The 22765-nt window shown below is 39.6% G+C and overlaps 1 protein-coding gene across 7 annotated transcripts in view; it reads left to right on the forward strand.

Moving 5' to 3' along the window:
* ARL15 (ADP ribosylation factor like GTPase 15) overlaps positions 1-7585 on the forward strand; it is a 483734-nt gene extending 476149 nt beyond the window's left edge. For all 7 annotated transcript variants that reach the window (XM_027863576.1, XM_027863578.1, XM_027863579.1 and 4 more), the window contains one exon: positions 4677-7585. In XM_027863576.1, coding sequence (XP_027719377.1) covers positions 4677-4829 — 153 coding nt within the window. In that variant the 3' untranslated portion in view covers positions 4830-7585. The remainder of the gene's footprint in view (positions 1-4676) is intronic.
* Positions 7586-22765: the final 15180 nt, after the last annotated feature.

Consider the following 22765-nt stretch of genomic DNA (forward strand, 5'->3'; position numbering starts at 1 on the left):
GAGATGGTGTCGGTTGGTGCCTATTGCATTAAGACCTTACGATTAAGGACAATATATAAAAAACAGAATGTAGTCATGCAAATTATCTCATACTTTTGTGTTACTGAAGAGAGCCCTCATGGCAGAACAAAAATATTTGGTAGCCTGCTTATGAATGTTTTTTTTTTTCCTGTGTGTGGGTTGGAGACAAAGCTGCTTCCTAACAAATACCCACTATGTGGGTATCCCCCAAATAGCCGTATAGCCACAGGTATGCCAGACAGCTGTACTCTGATGTAATTCCCAGAAGCCCTGTCTCCAGAAGCTCTTGTGCAATGATCATTGTCTTGTTTCAGCATTTTCCAGGAGTTTGGCTGTGACACTTCAAGCATCTGATAAAGAATCCAGAAGAAAAAGTACTGTCAGATCAGATTCATTTTCTCAAAGGATTTTGCTGTGTGTGTGTATGTGTGTGTGTGTGTGTGTGTAAGAGACAGAGGGAGAAAGAGGGAGAGACAGATTGCTTTTTTCATTGCATTACCTTTCATAAAAATAGCTCTTTCAGCACAGGGATTCATTTCTTCTTGAAATAATATGAATATTGTAATATTGAGATTCAGCTGTCGTCATCTTTTTCAAATTGTTTTGAAGTCAGTGTTTTCAGAAATACAAAACCTAGAGTCATGAAAAGCTCTTTTCTGTGACAAACATATGCGCTTGCAATTTCTGTTATTACTGTTGTTCCAAGACTAGTTTTGAAATTGGTATCATTAATGTGGGTGTATTTGTACTTAGCCAGTAAGTAGCTGTTATCTACCAGTAGGGGGTGTGTGCTGGACATTCAGTTGGGTTAGAGGTCTAAAAATCTCAAGTTACTCAGCCCTACTTGTCAGCTTAACACCATTAGCCTTCTTTATCAGGTGGCCACACTAAATTTTGTTTTGGGTAAAGTTTTTGTGCAGCTCTCACTTCCTGCTTATATATAACGTCATGTGGTTACCACCTCTCTAAACTTCTTCTGGAATCCTCACTATGGATACACACGTACTTTAGTGAATTTTCAGAACTTAAATATTTACAACAGGAGTCATCGACAGACATTGATTTTTAGCTTGTGTTCAGTTTTGCAAAGTGTTGGTCTTTATCAGTTTATATGTACTCAATGTCTACAGTCAGGCAGCCAAATAGATACTCAATTTTGCTGGAATTGGCTATAAAAGAATGTATTTAAGCTATTATTTAATCAAAATTTTCTAGAAAGTTGTTCCAGGTGAGTGTTATTAACATGGTAGGGGTCTTTTAAAGCATCAAACTCATTTATCCTTTCAAGTAATAAGCATTAATGATATGTAAAATACTGGCCTGCATGCTAGCGGTTAGTAAATTTGTCACAAGTAAAAACTCATCCAAACTCTAGAGTTGCGTATGTGTACCATGTCTATTGACATGAGTTCTGGTTGATCAAACATTATATTGCACCATAAGTTCAAGTTTCAGCCATTTTGGGTCCAACTGATGCAATCTCCCCAGCCTCACTTTTTTTTTTTTCCTAAGCACAGATCCTATGAGACTTTGGAAAAATAACACTAATGAATTGAAACTTCAGTCCTATTTAGAACAATCAACCGCCTTACACAACAAATTTATGCCTTGTTCCCCCAGTCTGTCCTTTCCTGCAAACCCTTTTCTGTCTTTCTGCTGGTTACCAGTTTCATCAGATCAATAATGAGCTTCTTCTATGGGTAGGGATGTTGGCAGATATGGAAACAGTTCATTTTTGCCACCTTCTTAAAGATAAATTATACATGGTTCCTTAAAAAAAGACAGGGCAGAGACAGTGTTTGTTTTCCTTGGGCATAAACATTCATAGAAATATGAACCATACCTGATCTCTGGGGAGCAAAGATGTGCTATTTAACAGCAGTGCACATGTGATATTTAACAATGTGGTGGGTAGGAGCACTGAGTTTGGAGTCTGGAAGGCTTTCTGATAGTGTCTATGTTATCATTTAATCTCTTCAAGACTCAGTTTCCTCATCAGTGAAATGGGAAATGAAGATAAGGAATGGTACTATTTACTTCATAGGGTTCTTGGGAAGATCTAATGAGAGAATTATTAGGTATGTTTTACACTTCTTAAAGTGCTATATAAATGTCAGCTTATCATTACTATTGCCCTGATCCATCAACCCTGGATGTCATTGCATCCCGAGCTCAAAATGAAACTACATTTCTAAGATGCTTTTTTAAAATATTAAATTCTTTTTTAAATTAAATTTATTTTATTTTATTTTAAATTAAATTTAATCTTTTTTTATTGTGAACTTAGCACCAAATACATTATAACCTTTAGCACTATACAAAACCAAAGATGCTACATAGTCTAATTGTTAAGTGGCTCACCTTGAAACCTTGCTAGGTCTTTCCTTATATAACATTTTGGTGGCTTTCAATCATGTATGTATAAAAAGAAGACAAAACATGAGAGGCTTACACAAAGAAAAAATTTTTTATATGAAATTGACCATCATTGTTCTGTAGTTCCTTTTTAAAAGATATATCTGTATATATACATTTACATATCTAAGTATGTGTATAATTTAACAAGGTAGCAATAAAATTGTTCTGTATCCCTTTCTGCACTTTTTTTTGTTTTCATTTATTTAGTTTTTTTTTGGTGAGGCAGTCAGGGTTAAGTGACTTGCCCAAGGTCACGCAGCTAGTACGTGTCAAGTGTTTGGTCTGAGACCGGATTTGAACTCAGGTCTTCCTGATTTCAGGGCTGGTGCTTTATCCACTGTGCCACCTAGCTGCCCCATAATTTCACTTTTTTTTTGGCGAGGCAATTGGGGTTAAGTGACTTGCCCAGGGTCACACAGCTAGTAAGTATCATGTGTCTGAGGCTGGATTTGAACTCAGGTCCTCCTGACTCCAGGGCCAGTGCTCTATCCACTGCGCCACCTAGCTGCCCCCTTTTCTTTGTTTTCTACTGTGCATTTTTAAAAAAAATTTTTGCTGATGCCCTCAGCTACACTGAAATTACCCATAATGTCTTCCTGTCTCTAATTTTTATGACCCCTCAAAATTTTAATTTATTAGGTAAATAGCTACTATCATTATTTCCTTTGCAAAGTTTATAGGAGAAGTGTTGATGTAATTGTAGCTTCTTTATGAGTATAGAAAACAAATATTTCTCATAAATATTCATAGTTGAAGTAGTTTGGCCTGGCTCATAGAGTGTATAGCTTAGGGATTGATGTCAGGAGGACCTTGCCATGTGACTCTAGACAAATCAACTCTTTACATCTCACCTACTAAGTCACAGCTTAAATGTGGTCTACACTGATGACAAACATTTCAACCAATGAGTTACTGTTATTATTGAAATCACAGATCCTTTGTCTATCTACCCATGTTCCAATTTAGACAAAAAGTGTGCAAATTAAGTCACCTTTCAGACAATGTATTTCTAGTATGTCGGTGTTAGCAAAGTGTGTGTAATTATAGTGATTAATGTAGACTGATATCACGTTTTTAAATAGCATGAAATTGTGGCAGCTTTCTTGAATCAGGTATTCATGAAGGTAAGACCCTGGACATTTTCCATGGCACACATTATTTAATGGATTTTGCTGTCCAGGAATGTCTTTGAGTAGTGTTTCATCTAATGCTGTGGCTGCCAGTGTATTTATCTTTCATGATGTAAAACCTTGTCCGTGATATAAATACCACATAAATATGACAGACTGTGTGTGATAGAATGTACGTGAGGAAATTTAACAAAAAAGGTTTCATAAACATTGGTCTTCACCTTGCCCAAGTCACAGGAAAAATAACCAATAATTTTGTAAATCAAAAGCTTATCTATTACCTAGCGCCACGAGTTTGTAATACTCAGTTTTACCAAGACCCTACCAAATCAGTATCTTCATCAGTAAGACACTGGCTTGTGATGGGGTTTTATTGATCATGTTTTAGCAGTGATGGGAATCATGTCTTTAGTGATGAAAAGGTGGCAGATGCCTGATCCCATGTGCCAGTTGTGAAGTCAGTCTCCTATCCCCCTTTTTTCCCCATAGGCAACAAAAATCACCAGCCTTTTTAGAAAGGAAAAACCTAGCATATGATTTTTTTTTTAATACTGGAAGAAATTATCCACTTGTGAGAGTTACTTTTAAGTGTCCTCTTGTGTCATGGAGGTAGAAATTTTTGGAGGGGAAAAGTGGGGGACCTTTTTATTTGTTTTTCAGATATAGGGGGCCATTTACTTATGGTTAAACTAATTGAGTCTTGAATAGCTTCCTCACAACTGTCCAATGTCATACTGTAGGTCACAAGTGTCCTCAGGCATCAAGGTGCAGTGTTCTGAAGCTGTTTGCTTCCTTTGAATTGAATTTGGATTTTTGCCATCTTTGGTATAGTTGACCCTGTGTAGTCAGTGCTCGCAATTCTTTCTCAGACTTGATAGGACCTCCCATGCTGTGAAGTGGATGGGCAGAATGGTGGCTTGCAAAGCAGGTCACTCACCCCTAAAGAAAATATACTCGGGTCACAACATAGAATGTATATTATAAGAACAGCTGTTGATCGGCCTCTTAGAATGGCCTGGGTACCCCTACCTTACTCCTCTCTCACATGATTGTGATGAGAAAGAACGGGATTTTTATCAATAAGGTGTTTACTTTTTTTTTTTGTAGATCAAAAAATACTTTGAACTTGAACCACTTGCACGAGGAAAACGCTGGATTCTGCAACCCTGCTCACTAGATAACATGAATGCAGTAAAAGACAGCTTCGCTCAGCTGATAAATTTGTTAGAAGAAAAGGATCCTGAACCTGTAAGAATGTGAAAGCTAGAGAAGAAAACCAATTCTCGGGAGGTCCTTGTATCTAGCTTGTTTGTTTCTTGTTTTAATTTTATTTTGGTATCAAAACTATTAACTGCTTTGAAATCCATTTTTTTTTCCCTTCAAGTTTTCCAGATTCCGTTTCATCTCTCTATTCAAATAAATATTCTGTAAGTCAGGTAAATTATCATTGATATTAAAGTTCAAGTACACACTACTGAGAGAGAACTTGTTCTCCATTTACCACTAATTATTCTGTTCATTTCATGTAGCTTCCTTCTGTCATTATGAGAAACTCCATGACCTGCCTTGTGCTGAAATGGATGGGATTTATAGTTCATAAGAGTCAGATAATTTGTGAAGGTGCAAAAGTACTCACAATACCTTGACTTATTTTCCAAAGGGGATCTATAAAATGTGTTATATGTAATATGTATATCATAGCATTTCTTATGGACCTCTACATAATCAGAAGGCATTTAGTTTTAGATGCTGCCCTCATGGACTATCTGTTAAGAATGGTCACCAACAGTTCCAATAAATCATCTTATAAGGAAGGAATGCTCTATTCATGCAGGGTTGGCTTTGAAGTGTCACTTAATGACAACGTAAGTAATTTTTGGGGTTGATTAAAACTGAAGTCTCATTCTCCACCCACTTTAAAGGCATAGACCATTAGATTTGTGTTTGAACAGGGATATCCAGGCACAAATTCCTATCAAGATGTACAGATTACTATCAAGCCTAGATTATTCTTAATATGAAGAGAATGAGAATCTTCATAAAATCAAGCTGCAACAAAATGATCAGTTAGTTGTTTTGTTGTTTTTATTTTCTTTTAAGAAATCTTTAGAAGATAGAAATGAAGTAAATAGTTTGTTTTTGCTTTTTTTTTTAAATAAAATAATGGAAATGATTAAGAATAGCCAAACTAAACATATGTAAAATTGGCAGTGGTTGTTGTGTTAGCATGAATCGTGACAAAGGTTTCAGATAAGGGATCATTTGTATCATTCATTCATAAAGTGCTAATGTATATTAGTGGTCTGCTAGCGCCTCTCCACAGTAGATGAGGGTCTATCAGTGTTTCTATTATAAACCTCTATTTTCAGAGGTTGACAACTTGGCCTCAGTAATTTGCTCTGGGCTAAATGTTAATGCATTTGTTCTTGGCCCAGCTTCAATTTTTTGAACTAATTAAAAATTAATCCATTTAATTGAACTTATAGAATCGAAATGGAATGAAATGTATTGGTTTTCTGGAGTTTGATCCCTTTTTGCCCTCCTGAAACTGAAAACAGATTTCTGGATGGAGGGCTTTTAAAAATTAAATTCTCTAAGCCTTTGGTCCATAATATAGACTAGGACCTTTGGGCACTTATAAATATTTTTTTAAGTGGATGAACTTTAGAAACCCTCTTAATACACCTGAGCAGTAAAAACATGTTCTTACTATCCCCACACATGGCACCATAGGGCAGGTCGACACAATACCTCATCCCTGCTCCAGAGGACAAACAGACATCAGACCCTTCATGTTATTTGAATGTAGTTTTTGTGGTTTAATAGCATAGGTGGATTTTAATGAAATCATCACCTTTTAAATGTTTGAAAACTTCTTCAACCTTTTTTATGGAATGGATCAAAAAAGCTCTGTAACAAATGATACCTAATTTTTTTGTCTAAGGTGTTCTTGAATATTTTTAATACTGTGTAATATTTGAGCAGCACATACTTTCTATTCCGATGACCAGGATCTCAAATTCCTGTTTCATCTTGTCCTGTTGTGGTTCCACTGTCTGAGAGCGATAAATCTGACCATTAGGGATTGCTTTCCCTGTAAGTTCATTAAATGTAGAATATTGTCTTTTTAAGATACTGTGGTTTAATGCTCCGAAGCCATCTGTTAAATGACTTCCCGGGGTGTGTGTGTTTGTGTGTGTGTGTGTGTGTGTGTGTGTGTGTGTGTGTGTGTATGAGAGAGAGACAGAGAAACTGTGTTCATGTGTGCACCAGTGTTGGGCTTCTTCTCAGACCTACGACTGTCTGCAGTGTCTCAGCCGTCAGAATGAAAACATTATCAATCAGTACCCAACAACAGCTGTTTTTGACAAGTTTCTGTCTGACGCCTAATGCTTTACAACTGTCAATAAGGCTCCTTCTTTGTCTAGCAGTTCTGAGCTTGCTGTCTCACTGCTTCCGTGCTGCATCCTGTCCCTGTAACTCTAGAATTTGCCATATTTCGGAAATCCACATGGGAGAGAGAGAGACAGAGAGAGTGAGAGAGAGAGAGAGAGTGTGTGTGTGTGTGTGTGTGTGTGTGTGTGTGTGTGTGTGTGAGTGTGTGAGTGAGAGAGAGAGAGAGATTCTTACTTGCCATGTAATGTGCCACAGGTGTCTTGGTTTGCATATTCAAATACTATATAGGAAAAAAAAAGTCTGTGATGTATTACTTCTCTTAGCTTTTCATTGTATTTATGGAGTTAACAATTTTTGTACCTTATGAGCTAAAGCAGTTGCCTTTTTGTAATGGCAATTAATTTATATTACAAGAGTTTGTATCTACTGTAGTTTGTGGTCTTGGTTGCTAGTTAACTGTCATGTTATCCTGTCTTTATACTAAAAATACAGCATCTATACTTAGAAGTTGACCAATTCGTGTGGACAACTGCCAGGCGAGGGGAACTTGTATTGTCAATGATTTATACGTGATTTCCACTATCTTCAAATGAAAATAAATGCTGAGTAGAATTGATGTCCTTAGCCTGCCTCCTTTCAGTGTTAGCCTTCAGGAGCCACAGTTTTCCATTTTTATCTGTGTTGCCTATTGATACAAAGTTCTCCAAAATCAGTTCTGCCATTCTTGGGTCAAAACAGATGATTACTTTGCATATCCTTTGAAGTGATTGTGACGAACTTTTTAAAAAAAAAAGTGCCTTTTCCAGTTGGTTTATCTTTGGAGGTAGTTTGCTTTCATGCAAGTCATTCATTCGAAATGAGTGAACAGAGTTCTATTTAAGAGTGCTAATGGAAAATGGCATGCCTCAATCAAAACAATGTTTTATTATATTTCCTATAAAAACAGCTTTCTAGGAATACCTCAATTTGGTGGAAGGAACTACTTCTACCAATGTAAATATACTTATGGAATAAGTAAATATTTTTAAAGCTACTTTGGGGGATTCCCACATGTGCATTGGTCTTTAAAGGGTAAGAGCACTATCCAAAAAAAAGGTAAGAAAAAGAAAAATCTAATGCAAGAGTAAAAAAATCCAACCTTCAGGCTATGTTTGAACTTCAGTGAAGTCCTATCCTATCACTTACTTTTGACTATATGGAGTCTTCCCACTGAAGGAGTATGCTTTCTGAGATCCAGCCCTTGGACAGTGTACCCTGCATTCCTAGTTTGGTTTCCAAGGTAGGCAGTTATCATTTGTCAACTTCCTAAGGAGTCTCAGACATACCCAAGCAAATGGGGACAGAATTGTAAGATTTTCAAGCAAATGGGGTTTTCTCTAGGCTCAGACCCCATATTCAGACTTGAATGGAAATCTAATAATCGTGCCTGGCCTCATTCTCTCTATAACTTTTAGAGAGTGTCTTCATTAACCTCTTGACCTAGTGGTGCAAACATAAATGAAAAGGTATATGTGTGGGAGTGGAAAGTAGACATTACCCATGGGGATCCCTCATTTTCAGTGGGTTTGGAGGGGAGTGACCATCTCCATGCAAAGACATTCTAGGCTAATCTAGATTCCTCACCCTCCCCCATCCCCACTCCCCCAAGCTTGGACCTGGGAGGTCTGAAGTTCATGCTGTGAAATGCATTACCACATCATCTTGGAAATTCCTAGCACCAAAGGGTTCACAACTTTTGGCCACCATTGAGTCAGCATGTTAAATGATTTGCATCTTAGAGTTAAGTGTTTTAAAACTCAAATGCACAAAGTAGCCTATAAGCATGGATTTTAGCACCCTACTCCTCTCCCTTCCCTACTTATTTATGAAACCTGAGGAGGATCCCTTGTAAAAGGGGGAAACTTGGATGGAAAATCAATCTCCCCTCTCCCTTCCCTGTCACTTTGAATTAAAACCTTAAATGAAAAACTTTTCTTCCACCTCCTGTGTCATTGGATCTAGAAAATTTGACTCCTCATGCTGGGGAATGGTCAGTTTGGTCCAACCTCTTTCTGTCTATAATGTACCTTTCTGTAAAATCAACCCAAAGTATTTGAAAGACATAAAGGAGAATCTCTCCAACAGGCAGTTTGTCCAACTGAGCAAATTTTTTTTTTTTTGTGAGGGAATTGGGGTTAAGTGACTTGCCCAAGGTCACACAGCTAGTACGTGTCAAGTGTTTGGTCTGAGGCCGGATTTGAACTCAGGTCCTCCTGACTTCAGGGCCGGTGCTCTATCTACTGCGCCACCTAGCTGCCCCCCTTAACTGAGCAATTTCTTTTCTACCTGCTGTGCAGTAAAAAAATCTTTATGGTTTTCAAGTGAACTTCACCTCAATTTCCATCTGGTGGGGTAACCCACTTAAAATGTGGTGCATTAAATACATTTCATTCAGTGGGGCTTGGTTTAGGCAGGCTACCCTGTAGGGGTAGTACCTGTAGGGTAGTCTGGGACTGGATGTGCCTTCTACTCACACCTTCTTCTCCTGTTCCCTTAGGCCTCTTTGGGACTTCAGTGGGCCACCCTCTATGAATACCATTTATGTGGCCCTTCCCACTTTTCAAAATACTTTCACATACATGTATTTTTTTGAGCCTCTCTACCATCCTGTGATAGTGATAGGATAGGTATTATTCTCCTGTATTTTACAGAAGGGAAAACTAGACATAGATTGCCTAAAGTCAGCGGTAGAGCTGAGACTAGAACCTGGGATCCCTAACTCTTTGGCTGAGTCTCCTGCCATCAAATCATCCTGCTATGGTCAGATGTTTCTATGTTAGTAACTCTTTGAGATAGTAGAGTGGTTCAAAAATGATTGGGGTAAAAAAAAGATTCCGCATAACTTACCAATAAAAGCATTTCCTCTAGATCTCAGGGGTAGGAAAATACAAGCTTTTTCAAAGGGCTTTCTCCCCATCAATTTTAGAGCTTTCCCTTTTCCTCTATCATCCTGAGTAACACTCCAATCATCTCCTTTTTATCTGTTGTTCTCCTCTCTAATCTGGCCCACTCTAGTCACTTCATATAGCTCTGTTCATCCTTATTCATTTAAACAGCTTCACCCTGATGAAGGAGGTGAGTAAAAAGTATTCTCCCCAAGAAGGAAATGCTGACTGAACCAGCTGAAAGCAATATTCCAGAAAGTTTAGGGTACTCCTCCATTGCGTGGTTCCTTGTGACAGTTGTATGTCCTTATGTGTCCATGAAATATGAAAAAATCAATCCACTAGGAAGATCATTTATATCACAGGCAAAACCCAATAAGACCTACAAAATTCAACATCAAATGTCAACCTCGCAGATGGATCCCTGAGATGAAGAAATTGAGTCCTGCACCCACAAAGACAGCCCAGGGCTCCAACAACATCGGATCATAGAATAAAAACTGGAAGGGGTCTTGGAGATCATCTGCTCCTACCCCCTCATTTTATTAATGAGAAACTTGTGGCTGAGAAGTTAAGTGCCTTCCTCAAGATCATATAGCTGATATATTAGTGGCAGAGCCAGGATCAATAAGCATCAGACCAAATGTCCAAAGCCTATAAATTGTGGTTGCTTTCCAAGCAGCTGAATGACTAAACCTAGAACTGAATATGTTTTCAATGTCTGGATGAACTTCCCAGACATACTGCTCAATGGGGTAGTTTATTATTTAAATATATCAACAAGGAAAGGACTGTGGCCTCCCAAGGGACGGTGATGCCATGGTCATTGACTAAGGCATTCAGGTGAGGAGAATGGATTCTGGATAGTTTGCATGTGATATAGCCAAAGGTCATCTGGAAAAGCTCTTCAAGGGCACAGTGAGGCATGACTGAGTCTGATGTAACAGCTGATCATTGAGAAATAGGTACCAGGAAGTCATCTGAGTCAAGAGGCTTGATTAGAACAAAAAACTTCACTGAAAAATCATCTGTAGGACTATAGGCTGCCATTTCCCACAATTCAGTTCAATTAATAACCCTATGTTAAGTTCCTACTAAGTACCAGGCACAGGATAGCCATGTGGTTCAGAGGAAAACACACTGGCCAGAATCCAGGTCCTAAGACCTGGATTCAAATCCTTCCTTGAAGGCTTACTACTTGAGTGACCTTGGGCAAGTCACCTCACCTCAAAGAGCCTCAGTTTTGCTCATCTGTAAAATGAAACAGTTGAACTAGATGGGCTCTGAGTTCCCTTCCCGCTCCAGATCTGTGACCTATTCTTCTAAGCATTGGGGATAAAAAGAGGACAGTCACCATCAAAATCGTGCTATCCTCTAAGGCAACAACACAATAACGCAGACAAGGAACTATAAAATGAAGGCAAAATAGTTTGGAGGATTCGGGTAGGACTACTGGGCAACACTAATAATTGAGAATTTCAGAAAAGGCCCCTTCCAAGAGGTTAGCTGTGATTAGGCTTATCTTTGGATCTCCTCCATTTTATAAGCAGCTTTGTGGTGTGAAGCGTCTACACCGGTCCCTCAGAGATCCACTCTTAACAAGTTGATTGAACAGGAAGTCTTTGTAATCTTTCTGTATCAGGCTCAAGTTAACGGGACTTATCTGTAGGCATCACATGACATTGGAAGTGTGTCTAGCCGTTGGCCTCTTATGTTATTGTCCAACAAGTGTTTTGGTATTTTGTTTTGTTTTTTTTTAAACATTTTTTGGCCTCCTTAATTGAATAGTTGGCTTGTATGACCATAGGCTCATCTTCCCCTAAATTCTTCTTATGAGACCTCTGTGGCTTGGAGGGGACCCTGGCTTTTCAGGACACACCATGAGGGTGCTCACTCTGATAGGTCCTGCCGAGGCGGGGAAAGGCTTTGAGTGTAGACTGTGGACCTGGTGATGAACAGTGCATCTGTGTCTGGAGCGCCACTGGCCTAATGGTGAGAGACTCATCCCCAGGAGGGTGGCCACCAGGGGTTGGAATTTGTTTGGCTACGGCAACTCTTGAATTCAGATGTCAGGGAGGGGTTTTGATCTGTGTCAGATGAGGGACTCCCCACCTTGGTGAAGCTACAGCCCCTATGAAACATAAACCTATGTTGAAGTCTGTAGGCTGACACCTTCATGAGCTGCATATCAATTCATTAGTTTCAGATCACATTTTTAAGTCTCGAGGTTGTTTTGTATTTCTTTTTGGTCCTAACTTATTTGCAGTAGCCCCCTACCACCCCTGTTCAGAGCCATCCTTCAACCATAGGTTATTTTGTATTTCTTCTTGGTCCTAACTTATTTGCAGCAGTATCACCCCTAATTTAGAACTATTTTAAAATTATATTCACATACCATTTCACTTTCATACCAAAAAAATCAAAGCAAACTCAAGAAGGAATCTAATGAGCCTATACAACTTTGGGACCCCAATTTTGACTTTTTTCCTAAGAGAGCTCTGTAAAGTTAGGCCCCTTTTATTCTCCTATAGGTCTAGAACACAGAGTATTTAGAAGTGGAAAACCAAACTCTGCTAATCACCTCCTGTTCTTTTCATCTTCTTTGCATTTGAAGAGGCTTTACCTCCCTCTCCAAAACTGCTTAGTCCTATCCTTCTGTTTGTTGGTTTGACAAACAATCAACATGTGAAATGTTTGATCAGAGACCTCCAAAGAAGACACCTCATTCCCTATCAGCCATGGCTTCATCCTCCCAAACAATGTCTGCTGTCAAGCAAAAGACTGGTACCATTCATATGTACAGACATAGGGAGCAACCTTCAAACTGAATGGACCCCTGCATTTCTTCAACAATCAGCCAATAGTAGAGTCAGAGCCTTATTGATATTTCAGAAAGTTACTCTTTTTCATTCATTTAGGAACACACAATTTTTTTTTTTTAAAGAATGAATGAGTAGAGGACTGGGAATTTGGAGATCTCCCCACCACCGCTACTTTAAAAACTGTTAGGATATCCTAGGTGGTAGGATTGGTGAAAACTGAAGGGTTTGGCAGGAATTGACCCAGATTTGATCATGTAATTAAGGATTTCTCCACAAACTGACTCTGCTGAGCTTGTTGTATACCCTGTTGCCACTCTCTACTGACCTCTGGTCCAGTAGGATAGTAGATCCTCCCTTTATGCAGAAGTATGTGTGATTCTTTAAGAAGGATCATGACCTTACATTGAGCCCTGTTCGTTTCTATTCTCACTAATTACAGCTTAACAGTAGGACCCCTTTGTTCCCTAGAGATGCCTAAAAAGTTTTGGGGTTTTGGTTTAGGTTTGGGTTAGGGTGGAGAGGGACATCTTACATGTTGATAGTAAAAGATATTTGTAAGTCTCTGGTATTATATCAATCCTGAATGCTTAAGATGCAGATCCAATTCTTAGGGGAAAAAAAGCTCTTTCTACTAACATATTTTTAAAAACAACTTTCTCTGGCCTCCCTTTAGGAGTGAGTAGTAGGTAGCAAGATTTCCACTGGAAATATGGGGTAGTTTAGAATATCCAAATAGCGGGCTCCCCTCATAACAATTATATCAGCAAGGTCACCTTCTTGGGCTTCATTTCATACCTTTGCATGAAACCTTTCAAGATTAGGTGCTTTAAGCCTCATACCATCATACCCATTTTTCATCCTTCCAAACCACAAATAATTGACTGTTGTTTCTCTACAGCTCCTGGTGTTTTTTCATTCACTGGTAACTAGTGTTTGTAGATGAATTAATTTATAGATTAATTAATATATTAATTTATAGGTTAAATAATATAGTTCCTAACCATCCAACATCACAAACTTCTTAAGAGAGGAAACTGCATCTCTTTCCTTCAGCACTGAAGCAGAAGACAAAAGACCTGGGTTGGAATCTCAGCTCATTACTCCTCATCTGTATGACTTTAGGAAGAGTCATTTCCTCTCCCTGAGACTAGATTTCCTCATCTATAAAATGAGAGAGCCCTTCTAGCTCTGAATACTGGAATCCTTTGGCTCTTGGTGGCACAAATTTCTCCACAAGTTGGACACTCTGTAAATACAATTGACTGATTCAATTTCAGTTTGGAGACCAGTCTTCCAAATTCGCGACAACTAACTAGATTAAGTTTCATTTTCACAGGTAATGTCATTTTAATAAAAGATTTAAGTTCCAAGATTCTTCTGTTGGGATAATTGTCTCACCATCTTGAAGGATGTTCATTAAGCATCTGCTCACTACTGGCATTTTCACTAGATCAAAAGCAAAATTTGTCCCTATTTCTTGGGACAATGGAAAATCATTATTTTTTTTTAAATGATTGTGACTTTTACCTGCTAAATCTAAGTAATATAGTTCATAAAACTGTATAATTTAAGTGCCTCAGAGGTATGCATCATAATGCCTGTTGTTTTCATCTTTCCTCCAGCTCAACGACCAGGAACTTGGTCCCAGGGTAAATGCCCAATAAATATTTGTTGCCTGACACAGAGATGCGGAGATGCAGACATGTAGCTATAGCTTGAGAATTACATACAGAGTGTGTGTGTGTGTGTGTGTGTGTGTGTGTGTTCTGCTAATTCTTGGGATATGTGAACATATTAGGACCTGGAGGGCGATGGGGATAGAGGAATACATAAGAGACTGCCCCTGTAGGAAGTACATGAGAATAAAATAAAATGAAAGATTTTTTTTAAAAAGCAATTTTGATAGACTTGAGAACTCTGAACAACTCAATGACCAACCATTATTCAATTTGTGCTATCCACCCTTTCTATAGGAGATGGATTCAAGGTGCAGAATGAGACGTATGTATTTAGACATGGACATAGTGGGAATTTGTTTTTATTGATTACGCATTTTATTACAAGGACTTTGTTTTTCAAGTTGGGATGGAGTGAGATGGAGAGAAAATAAATGCTTGTTAATTGAAAAATGAAAGTTTTTGTAAGGGAGAAATACATAGGAAGGAGTTTCAAATGTACTCATCCAAGAAAATTTGTGAAATTCTTTACAAAGCCTTTGAAGAAAAATACCAAACATGCTATTTGAAGTTGGTGGGGAAATTATTTCCATCTTAATTCAATAAATATTTATTGAGGCCTTGAGTTCAAGATTCTCTGTGAGACCCTGGTGGTAATAAAAAGTCGTACAAGACATAGTTCCTGCTGTCAAGAAGGTACACGATAGTAGCAACAACAGCGTGCATACATGATCTCAGCCATACAAGGAAGTATATACTGACTGCCCAATGAGCAGTAGAGACTCAGGAGGGTGCTGAGCACAGATAATATGACAAAATGTGAAAAACTCTGACTATGGAATCTCAACACCTGGGTTAGAATCCCTACTCAACTACTTACTGTGTGACTAATCACTGCATTGCTTTGGACCTCAGTTTCCCCATCTGTAAAAAAAGGAGTTCCTGTGAACTTGATGATCATCCAGGTTTCATCCACCTCTGAATAGCACAGTTTTGTGAGAATTATCTGTTTCTGACTAAACTGAAAAGGGAAGGCATTTGAACTAGGGCTTGATGGAGAGGTAGGATTTGTGTTGGTGAAGATGAGAGAGGAAAGAGACCATTGCAGGAAGAAGGAACAGGATAAACACAGTACTTGATGTAAACCAGCCCATAAGCCATATGCTGGAGCCCAGGATTCATTTTAGGGAATAGTGGGAGATAAAGCCCAAAGGGTAGGGTTGAGGGTCCAATTGTGGAAAGCCTTTAATGCCAGACTGAGGGATTTAAATTTCATTTGGTTTTTAGAGGGGAGTGCCTGAATCAGCACAGGGCAATACTATTATAGCATTATTTGGGCATGTTGGGGGTAGGGGTATGTCAAAAAACTCTAGTAATAATCCAAGAATGAGATGTTAAAGGCATGAATGAGGGCAGGCATGGAAGGGAATTGATTAATGCAGTGTCAACATATGAGGGTTAAAAGAGAAAATATGTTCAAGCAAACCATGCTTTGGAGACTTTAGAAGTCAAAATGATGCAGTTACCAATTATGCCTTCAGATGAGAGACGAAGCATGCCTTTCTGCCTCAGGGGAGAGGTGGTGGGCAATGGGTGTGAAATGGGGCATACTTGTCAGAACTGGCTAATGTATGAATTTGTTTTGCTTCACTGTATTTGTTTGCTACAAAGGATGTGGAGAAGGAGTCATTTATTGGGAAATGACAGTGATATAAAAATGGGAGAAGAAGAATCATTAAGAAATGTTTTTCTTGAAATGTTTTTTAAAAGGTAAAACTGGTGAAAAGGAACTGCAGTAATATAACCAGAATTTGGGGACTGAGACAACAATTCAATTCAATTCAACAAGAATTTGTTAAATGTCTGTAATTTGCAAAGAACTGAGATACAAAGATAAAATGAAAAGTCTCTGTCCTCAAAAGGTCAAGTCTAGTAGAGCCACTATAACGTGTACACAAAGCTCAGCAGGGCAGGTAGGTGACCCAGAGTGCTGGGCCTGGAGTGAGGAAGATCTGAGTTTAAATCAGTCCTCAGCCACCCACTAGCTGTGTGACCCTGGGTAAGTCACTTAATCCTGTTTGCCTCAGTTTCCTCATCTGTGAAGTGAGCTGGAGAAGGAAATGGCACCACTCCAGTAACCACTCCAGTTACTCTGGAGTTACCACTCCAGTTGCTCTGCCAAGAAAACCCCAGATGGGGTCATGAAGAGTGTCACATGACTGAAAACAACTGAACAACACCGAAAAGGTATAGGGTTAAGTGCCATATGAGCAGTCCAAAATTCCAGGCTACGTCCTACTGGGGAAGATAATTGAGAGATCATGCAGTGAACATGTAATTATAATATACATAACATTTATTAATAAAATTTATCATGTGCGAAGCTCTAAGCTGGGCTCAGAGCATGGTTGGAGTGCCTCTGCCATGGTAACTGGCCAAATTTCTGTAATGCCAAGTCATTAAGCACAGTTTCCACCAGCCACAGCCTGCGGCTCCCTCCCTACCCCCAGAGCAATTTCCAAGAGCTGGCTTCTCTAGGTAATCATCCCAACGACTTTGGAAGGACAAGCTGAAGTGACCTCATAAATTTTTAAGACCCTCTAAGACAATTTAACTGTATCAGATAGTGAAGAAGACCCTGCATCTTCATCTCTAAGAAGCAGGGCAGCTGGATGGCACAGTGACTAGAGTGCCAGGACTGGAGTTAGGAAGACACCAGTTCAAATCCAGCCTCAGACACTAACTATGTGACCCTGGGCAAGTCACTTAACCTCTGCCTCTGTTTCCTCATTTGTATAAAATAGGTATTAATAACAGCGCCTAATTCCCAGGGTTGTGAGAATCAAATGAAAATGATCAATTGTAAAATGCTTAGTGCAGTGCCTAGCACGCAGTAAGCATTATGTGAACTTAGCTGTTATTGGTGGAGAAAGGAAACAGATAAAGGCATTTAGCTTTAAAGATAATTAAAGTGTTACAAAGGACAATGGCTTTTGTTCATGTATGTAGAAGCAGCACTACTAACCTACTCACTAAGCACTAAGGAGGACAGTCCTGGACTGTGAAGGGCTTTTCCGATATGAAGGAACAGTTTTCTCCTGAGCCTTCTCCATTGTCTTGGTATGTCTTGTGCCTGATAGCACGTATCTCGGTGGCCGGCTTGGGGTAAGGCAGTGTCTGGTCACAGAACAGTAGAAAGGGAGTGGGTCCATGTGCACAATGAACAGATGACTGACTCTGGTCTAATTAGTACTATGATCAAATTGCCTACTAAAATGCTGTTTCTTTTAAAAGAAAAAAAACACTCTATAAAAGGTTTTAAGAATAGAAGAGTGTATATGATAATGAAGTTGATTTTTTTTTTGGTCTAGACCTGAAAATTTATCAGTCATCAGTGAAATGAGGCAGGTAGGTGTTGTAATGGATAGAGGGCATCTAGGTCCCAATTAGTGTGAATAAGGACTTTACCCCAACGATGAGGTTGCATTATTTGAATTGACACTGCATTTCTCTAATGGGACAGAACCAATTACCATATTTGCATAATTATAACGTGGAAGAGTGTGAAGTCAAATACATGAACTCAAGGTGCTGGGTTCAAAGCAGGCAATGAGAAGTGTTATTTTGGCAGGAATCTGTCAAATTAACTCTACAACAAACATTAAGTAGCTACTGACTACATGGAGGTGCTGTTGAGGCAAAATAGTAAACCGACAAGAGTATTGCCTTTGGAGTTGAAGAATCTGAGTTTAAATCTTGCCTTGGATGCTTCCTACCTGTGTGATTTTAGGCAAATCACTTAACCTCCTTGGGCCTCAGTTTCCTCTTCTATAAAATGAGTGTTTGGATGAGATGACCCCTCAAATGCCTTCAATCTCTAGGTCTATGATCTTATGATATAAACATGAAAAATATCAGAGTTTGGGCTCCTGAAACTTAATAGATGGGTTCAATACATGCCTGAACAAGTATTTCAAGGTAGTGTGTGATATCGCAAAGGAAAAACCCAAAGTGCTCCACAAGAAATTGAGGAGAAAAGATTGAGGGACATGGAGACAGAGAGAGGAAGTGGAGAGAGAACTGGCTGTGAAGTGAAGCCTGGAAGCCCTGGGTTCAAGTGCTAACTAACACTAGCCCTGTTGTGTGACCCAATCTCTCAGTCTTCTAGGGAATGCTTTCAGATTATAAATTGAAGAGGAAGTGCCAACTTGCATTGGTGGAAGGAGTTTCCTTTCCTGGGAGTTCCCCATATCAATGTACTTCTTGTCTCCTGTCCCTAAGGAGGCAGAAGCTGGAAGGAGAGAGGTTACTGGAAGAAAAAAAAAAACATAAGCAACTTGTAAACCTATTCACTAGGAAAGAAATGTGCCTTAACCAAATGTTACTGATTCACAACGAAAAAAACAATGTGTCTGGACTAACACCTGTTGACTTGCCAATGTGCATTTAACACAAGCCAAGGGCCCAGCTGGCCTGAGTGTCAATTCAAAGCAAAGGTAGGGTGCTCAGAATTTTGGAAATGTTGAATTTCAAATGAATGTTGGGCCCCTGCTCCCAGCAGTTAGCAGCATGGTCAATAGGGTAAGTGTTCCCTTTTGCCATTAATAGGTCTGCCTGTGACCTCTGAACTACAGTAGTACTGTATAGGGCTGGAAAACTAATCAAAAACATCGAAGGTATTAGAACTGTTTACTTCACATTCCTATCTATTTGCTGCCCAATTAACATGATTTACAGCTGAAAAAATAATGCTCTCAGTCAGAGATAAATGGACTGCTCACACTCTGAAGCAAAGGAGAGAGGGCCAATAATGTTTATAAAAGTTATCACAAACAAATGCACATCCAAAGGGAACATGAAGAAGGATTCTATTTCTCAGAATCTTTCCCATTCTACTTTCACTATCCAAAATCTTCCCTGCCTGACTGATTTTGAAGGACAGACGGTGTGGTATAATGCCGGACAGGGCAGGGAGTCAGTCAGAAGAGCATGGCTAGACCTGATGAAAAAAATCTCTCACACACACACACACACGCACGCACGCACACACGCACGCACGCACACACCCAGGTCTCCGAGGAAAATAGAGTGGTTGAGTTTATTGTTGGCAGTGACCCCTCTTGCTGAAAACAAGATTTTTTGGTGACACCAATATCATGTGGAGTCCAGGCTAACAGATTGTAAACCAGTCGTCCTTCTGCTTCTAATACTGATTTAACCTCAAAGGAACTTTTGTTTAATATTTAAACCAAATGGCATGTGAGATTTCACTGGGCTGATGTACTACTCTCCATTCAATCATTTGAAAAATCCTATAGAGGTCTCTCTGCAACTGCAGGCTCCAATCACCACCAGGTTCCATGGAGATCTGACTTGATGCTAATGGACTGGAGACTTTTTTTTTTTGCTTGCTTGATATTGAATGGGAAAGCTTTCTGAATTAAGTGCTTGCAGATTGTGTGATAATTGAGGATTGGAGGTTTTCATTGTGCCGGTGCTATCAGGTCCAGTGACTGTGGTCCTGTTGATGAGAGGATGGAAATCTGGATCTGCTTTTTAGTATTGCCACCAATTCACCATTTTGGGCAAGTAGATCTTGGGTAAGTGCTCCACTTTCAGAGGTGAATAGCTCACTCATTCCTTAATGTACTTATATTTTAACATATATTAAAAGCCTACTGCATACATTTGGAATTATGATAAGGAAGTGATTAAAATATCCATGCCTTTTGAAACAGAGATCTCACTGCTAAATATATACTCCCCAGGAGGTTAATGATTTGGAAAAAACACATAACACACAAACACACACAGAGATCCATAAATCAAAGTATTCATAGCAGAAATTACATTAGCAAAGAACTGGAAACAGAGCAGATGTCCACAATAACAGAACAGTTGGAACTGAACGCTGTAAAATTATATTGACCAAGCATAGATGTAAAGAAGATATGATGACACCTCAAATTGGTAACTGGATATCAAAGATAATCAAAGACATGAAAGCTTTTAAGGAACTATTGAATATAGAATTATGGAATGTCAAAGCTGGAAGGAACCTTGGATATTATCTACTACTCCTCTGTCATTTTGCAGCTGAGAAAACAGGCACAGAGAAACAAAATGATTTGCCCAAGGTTGCCCAACTAGTGAGTAGCAGACCCAGCCCTTGATCCAAGGTCATCCAACTCCAAGGCTAGCACTGTGTCCTGCTTTGTTGTTGTTATTGTTCAGTCATTTTTCAGGCACGGCTGACTCTTCATGACTCCATTTGGGGTTTTCTTGGCAAAGATCCCAGAGCGGTTTGCCATTTCCTTCTCCAGCTCATTTTAAAGACGAGGAAACTGAGGCAAATAGGGTGAAATGACTTGCCCAGGGTCACACAACTAGGAAGCGTCTGAGGCCAGATTTGAACTCAGTAAGATGACTCTGCCTAATCCTAAGCCCAGCACTCTATCCACTGTGCCATCTAGCTGCCCCAATATATCCTGCTTACACCCCAGCGAAATATGTCAACTAAAACACAATCAATTTTTATCACCTTTGTAGGGAGTTCAGTCTACACAGACCTCTCTAAAAGTTTCTGGGGATCATCTTCACAGAACTGGTAACTTGTTCATTAAAATCTGACAACTACAGAGGCAGCACAGCATGGTGAAAAGAGTACTAGATTGGGCATAAGTATGCATTTCCTGTTTCCTATTCTGTAGCAATGAATGAGTCAGATTATATGGTTCCCAAAGTCCCAGATCTAACATTCTATGAGTTGATCCCTACGGTCTTTGATCTCATCCATAACCTTCCAGTCAATTTTTGAGCTTCCCTGAAAGGAGCTCACTTTTTACCCAAGTCTGTGAAAACAGAGAAGCTAAATTCTTCATTGTATTGGCTCGGGACAACAAATTCTAAAGCTTAGCATTATTTTCCTCAAATGGTCTTTTTTTTTTACCTTTACTGAGTCCTTTGGGGAGAAATGATGGCAGGGAGCTACAGAAGCTCATTGGATGATTCTTGTAGGATAAATCCACTGCTGGTGGAGATCATAGAGTCACCAGGTATGTATGCCTAGGACTAGGCCTAAGGAATTACTAGTGTGGCATGAGCTAAGTGCATTAAGAGGCTGGCCTCCTGGATCCCCAACTCTGTTCCCCAGAATTCTCAAGTATCTTGTAATCTGTGGGAAAACGAAGGACCATAAACTTTTAACTCCTTGGGGAAAAGACATTGCCTAAGCGTGCAAATATATTTCAATGTGGATAGTGAGGTAAGAACCACATCTGAAGAGTCCTTGGGATACATGAGAATATTACCATCTGCTGGGGAACATTTGGAAGAGAAAGAATGTAGCTCCAGAAGAATGACCTCTCTATACCTTCAGGTCCTATTCAGTGTCACTCTGATTCAAGTCAATAAAGATCCATAACCAGTAGCATTAATTAAGTACCGATTTTGTAGAAAGCACAGTTCTAGACACTGAAGGAGATTTAGAGATTGGCTATGCTATGCATTCCGGTCCTCACAGATAAACTATTAAGCAGAATGATATAAATGCATTGGAGAGGAACAAAACTAGGTACTACCTTGCTGAGGGCTGAGACTGTTCCTATTAGCGACATTGTTGAGGGAAAGTCAAGAGTCAATATGCACCAGACAAGTAAAATTCCATAACCACCTTGATCACCATATCCTCTCATACCTTGATGGAAATAGACCCGCTAGCCTTTGAAATAGCAGTGCTCCAGTCCCCATAACCACCAGATCTGCTTCCATCCCCGTCCTTACCACTGACATTGAGGGGGCAAATCATTGTGGAGACAAGGCCCACCTTCATCACCAAGTGCTACCATGAGTCATGTGGACACAGGAGCCTGGGGAGTGGTGGGGCTCCCATACCACTGGATCTGCTTCTAGCCCAGCCTGCACAGCCATCATCTGAGGAAGCAATGCCCTTCCCTGTGGGGAAGGGACCAGCCATCTCTACCAATTGCCACACATAAGATAGGCAAGCCAGCCTAGCCGGAGCAGCAGGGCACCTTGAGGGAGAAACAGGAGGAGATATATGGCCAGGCAAGTCAAACCACTAACACCACTAACATCTTGGCCATCAGCTCTTCTTACATCCTGGTGGAAATAGCCAGAAGGTTCACATACTATGAACCCAAGAACCTTGGGAATGGCATTGCTTCCAGCCCAGTGCCTTTAGCCATCATTAAAGAAGAGGTGTACACATACCTGTACTCTCAGGGCCGTTGGAGGTTCCCATCTGATTTGCTGCTGACACCTTCTGTAGGTGTAGCCTTCTCCCATTAGAATGAGTCTCTTGAGAGTTTTGAGAGCTCTCCAGTGAGCTCCTTTCCTCAGGAGAACTATCTTACTTC

The sequence above is a fragment of the Vombatus ursinus genome, unplaced genomic scaffold (genome assembly GCF_900497805.2).
Source record: "Vombatus ursinus unplaced genomic scaffold, bare-nosed wombat genome assembly UNPS02014772.1, whole genome shotgun sequence".
NCBI classification, from domain to species: Eukaryota; Metazoa; Chordata; class Mammalia; order Diprotodontia; family Vombatidae; genus Vombatus; species Vombatus ursinus.